Here is a 2,500-nt window from a genome sequence, read left to right as displayed (position 1 = left end):
GTGTGTGTGTGTGTGTGTGTGTGTGTGTGTGTGTGTGTGTGTGTGTGTGTGTGTGTGTGTGTCTGTGTCTGTCTGTCTGTGCGTGCACATAGTGACAGACTTGAGAACGCAGAGCAGGCTCCCAGGTGTGTGCGTGCACATGTGTGTGTGTGTGTGTGTGTGTGTGTGTGTGTGTTTTTGTGTGTCAGTGGATGGTTGGTGCATACATGCATCAGCCCCAGAGTGGCGGCTCCCGGGTGACAGATGAATGCACACTCCATTGCCTCTGAATTACCCAGGTGACAAGAAACACACACGCGCGCACAGGCACGCTCACACACAAAACCCACTCTTGTCTCCAAAACAAAGCTTTCAAATATGGGCTCTGTGTGTGGTCTCTCTATTGGCACATTTAGTTCCTTCACTTTCTTTGATATTTATATCGATGTGTAATTGCAGTTAAACAGCAATATACCGGCTCCTCAACTAGAACCTGCAGTAGCGTACCTGTCTCCCGTCCCTCTGAGCCTTTCTCTTCTTCAAAGGGATAGTTCACCCAAAAAAAAGATTTTTTTCCTATCGATTAGTCACCCCATGGAGACTTGAATTCATGTTTTTGTCGCATTCCTAAGCCAACAATTTGATGACCAGTGGACCGGTTGGCCGCGGTTCTGGTAGGAGACACAAAGGAGACTCCCGCTGCCGGTCATCAAATTATTGGCTTAGGAATGCGACAAAAACAAAAAAATATGTGTGTGTGTGTGTCAGTGGATGGTTGGTGCATACTCCATTGCCTCTGAATTACTCCATGGGGTGACTAATAGATAGAAAAAAAATACATTTTGGGGTGAACTATCCATTTAAGCCTTCATTTACACTTTGTCGTACAATTGTCCCATGACGTTTTTCACTTGAAAACCGGTGATTTGTTTGGGTGAGCGACATGGCCTTTACAACTGACTCAGGCTTCACTGATGCCTCCTCTTCTCCTTCATCCTCTTCTTCCTCAGCTATCGCCGGATGACCCGCTCCAACAGCGTGACCACGGCCGTGCAGGCCGACCTCGACGACCCCGCCGACTGCCCGCCGCCACCGCGCCACTGTGCCACCATGCCGCGCCAGCATTCCCGCGACTCCTCCACCCCCACCGTCAGCATCCAGGGCTCGGGGAACCACTACCACGCCTGCGCCGCGGACGAGTACAGCGAGGCGGGCTTCGACCCGTCCATCCTGCCCCCGCCGGACCCCTGGATGGACAGCGTCGCTGAGGACGAGCCCGCGGACGCCGCTAGGACGAGCCGCTCGGGCTCGGTGTGCTCCCGCGACGGCCGCTGGTTCCTCAAGCTGCTGCAGGCCGAGGCGGAGCGCATGGAGGGCTGGTGCAGACAGATGCAGCAGGACACAGAGGAGAACACGCTGCCTGATGAGAGTGAGTAGAGGGAGAGGAGTCAGTGGATCGTGGAGGAACGTAGACACACAATGGGACAGGGTAGAGGGAGAGGAGTCAGTGGATTGTAGACACACACACACACACACACACACACACACACACACACACACACACACACACACACACACACACACACACACACACACACACACACACACACACACACACACACACACACACACACACACACACACATACACACACAGGGTAGACACAAATAAAACCACCCATGCAGCCCTGCTCACACCAGAAAATGTCAAAGTGAAATTCATGTGCATATTCCAGGTACAGTAGCTTAGCATTTTGATCTAAACACAATTATAATAAGGAACAGCTGTGGCATCTACTTCAAATCATGCTGCGTCACTTTTGTTTCAATTCACATGCTGGCAGAGTAGAATTGTATAGTGTGACATGGCTAAATTTGTCCCCATTTGAGGTCAACACAGTCAAAGTAGACTCTAGCAGTCTACAACGCAAATGTACGTGTCAAAGTTCATCAAAGTTGAACTCTAGAGAGTATCATGGTGACTTTGCTTGGTCACCGGAAGCAGAGCCACCGTATTGATAAATGAGAAGTTGAGAACCCACATTGATGATGATGGGTGGGGGGGGGGGCATGGTGGGTGCGGCCAGACGGTGACGTCACAGCGTTCAACGTCAAGTCCATGGTTATATTACACTCTTCCTTTGGAGTTTAATTAACTAAGCACTTTAATATGTTGTTAGTTGCAGTTATAAGTTACCCTGATGAAGACCAAGAATGACTAGATTGCAAATTGCAACTTGTAGAAGTGATACACTGAGATAGTATTTAAACCGAAAATTTCAATAACCTTTACACAATCGGAGAGATGTGGTAATCTATTTATGGCTGTCAAATCCCAAGAATGTTCTTTAAATCCCCAGACACACCACCATGAAACTAATCATTTTGCTTTGAAAAAATCACTTGCTTTGGTGCATACATTTTTCGACTACTCCTCTCTGGTATCTCTGTATGCGTAGCAGCTACATGAGTTGATGCAAGTGTCTCTATGCAAAACAGTTAGTTGTCTTCTATTGTTCTGT

At 48.8% G+C, this 2,500-nt stretch overlaps 1 protein-coding gene across 2 annotated transcripts in view; it reads left to right on the top strand.

Annotated features, from left to right (window-relative positions):
* The window catches only part of LOC311038856 (disks large-associated protein 1-like), a gene marked incomplete at its 5' end in the record, with an annotated part of 67,875 nt that overhangs the window by 59,944 nt on the left and 5,431 nt on the right, over positions 1-2,500 (top strand). For both annotated transcript variants that reach the window (XM_084048465.1, XM_084048464.1), the window contains one exon: positions 990-1,408. In XM_084048465.1, coding sequence (XP_083904591.1) covers positions 990-1,408 — 419 coding nt within the window. The remainder of the gene's footprint in view (positions 1-989; positions 1,409-2,500) is intronic.

Source organism: Gymnoscopelus microlampas (assembly GCF_963454915.1).
Source record: "Gymnoscopelus microlampas genome assembly, chromosome: 22".
NCBI classification, from domain to species: domain Eukaryota; kingdom Metazoa; phylum Chordata; class Actinopteri; order Myctophiformes; family Myctophidae; genus Gymnoscopelus; species Gymnoscopelus microlampas.
This window is presented reverse-complemented; position numbering and strand designations above follow the sequence as displayed.